Source organism: Anastrepha ludens, chromosome 5 (assembly GCF_028408465.1).
Source record: "Anastrepha ludens isolate Willacy chromosome 5, idAnaLude1.1, whole genome shotgun sequence".
In the NCBI taxonomy this organism is placed as follows: domain Eukaryota; kingdom Metazoa; phylum Arthropoda; class Insecta; order Diptera; family Tephritidae; genus Anastrepha; species Anastrepha ludens.
This window is the reverse complement of record NC_071501.1, coordinates 37,088,376-37,089,984: the sequence shown is the minus strand read 5'-3', so window position 1 is coordinate 37,089,984 and position 1,609 is coordinate 37,088,376. Positions and strand designations below refer to the sequence as shown.

Here is a 1,609-nt window from a genome sequence, read left to right as displayed (position 1 = left end):
GTGCACTTCTTGGTAATTATTTGTATAAGGCCTACTACACTTTTTTTTATGTGTAGGAGAACCTGCAACATAGTCAGTAGAAAAAATTGTCAAAAATCAACGCATACCAGAAATTTTTCTAAAAATCCTGAACAAAAAGTTCGATGAAAATTTGCCGAATTTTCACTAATTTTATACAAAATACTAAACTTTGTTTTGTATGGTTCTTGAACTATAGTTTTATAAAAAATACCTGAAATTGGAAAATAAATAAATAAATACTCAAAACATATCAAAATGTGGTGTACACTTCATTTTGACGCTGACGAAGAACGAAGCCGAAAAGTCAACAAAATTGTTTTTATCATGTGTTTGGATACTATTAATTCGAAAACACTTTACAAAAATATTTGCATACATATGAGTAATCTTTTTGTTTCATTCCTCAAATGCTCAAAACACATTATTTATGTTTTTTTTAACGCATTAGCAAGCAATTTTTTAAGAAAAAGTTTCATCAGCTGTATTTGTGCAGTTGACGTAAAGAAGGAAAACTTTCCACAAAATTGTTATTATTTTTTTCGGTTTTTAACTTTGGTATAAAAGCGCCGTTAGTGTAATATTACCATCAGAAGCACGCAGCTATTAGACCAAAACGTTTGGCAACTCACAAATATAAATAATTCATCAAAATGAGAAAACACTTAGCAATCGCCTTATTTTGTTTAATTGTAATTTGCTGTCAGGGTGAGTTGCGAAAAACACAAAAAAAACGCCATAGCACCATCATCACCGTTTTTCATCGATCTTTTACTTCTATAAATTTTACAGGGGCCACTTTGTGTCGTCTAATATCTAAATTTACTGATCCGCTTAAGGAGGTGGATAGCGATGCGCCTAGCAATCTAGTTTCCGTTAATTCCATTCCAGCTGCGGTCAAGCAGGATGATATCAATCCTAGTCCCGTTCAGAAAGTTTTAAAACCTATTCCCGAAGAGATTAACATTTTCCATAAACTCATTTGTAATTTTGCTCAGCTTTTTTCACCATTCATACGAATGGGTTGTGCAAAAGTTGATGACGTAGTTGTGTCAACTACACCCGCAGTGGAGCCGACTAGCGCGACTGCTTCGTATTCAACTGACGACGAAAGTTCTACTGTTACTTATTCAGAGGCACCATTTGGCTCGAGCTCTGAGGCCTCCGCTACGGACGCTTCGGAAATTCCAATTGAGTAACTTTCAGGCGATCTGTTGTTTGAATTTCATATTAGATTCATATTTCGAGTATTATACATTTTAATTGTGGGCGAAATATATAAATATAAGAATGTATATTGGGACTGCCCGCGTACTCGGAAAACATATTTATTTATTTGTTCATTTATGCTTTTCGGTAGGGCTGTGCAGTTGTGGATTTCTTTACTGAACAAATTAAAACTGGGTGCACTTCTAGAACGCTTCAAATTGGCGGCTGCTTACTTTATACATAGTTTTCTCCTAAGCATTAACAGCTGTTCAAATAGCTTTACTTTCTGTTATGTCTTTAATTATTATGTAAGTTAACACCACAGTTAACTCGCTCACCTGCAGCAGAAGCACACCCGTGTATTGAAATATGCTGACAGTGC

The 1,609-nt window shown here is 34.7% G+C and overlaps 1 protein-coding gene across 1 annotated transcript; it reads left to right on the top strand.

The window, feature by feature from the left end:
• The first annotated feature begins 480 nt into the window (after positions 1–480).
• Positions 481–1,331, top strand: LOC128864916 (uncharacterized). The gene is made up of 2 exons (XM_054104683.1): positions 481–726; positions 811–1,331. Exons 1-2 carry the CDS (start codon positions 672–674, stop codon positions 1,215–1,217), a joined length of 462 nt encoding a protein of 153 aa, XP_053960658.1. The 5' UTR covers positions 481–671; the 3' UTR covers positions 1,218–1,331.
• The last annotated feature ends 278 nt before the right edge of the window (positions 1,332–1,609 follow it).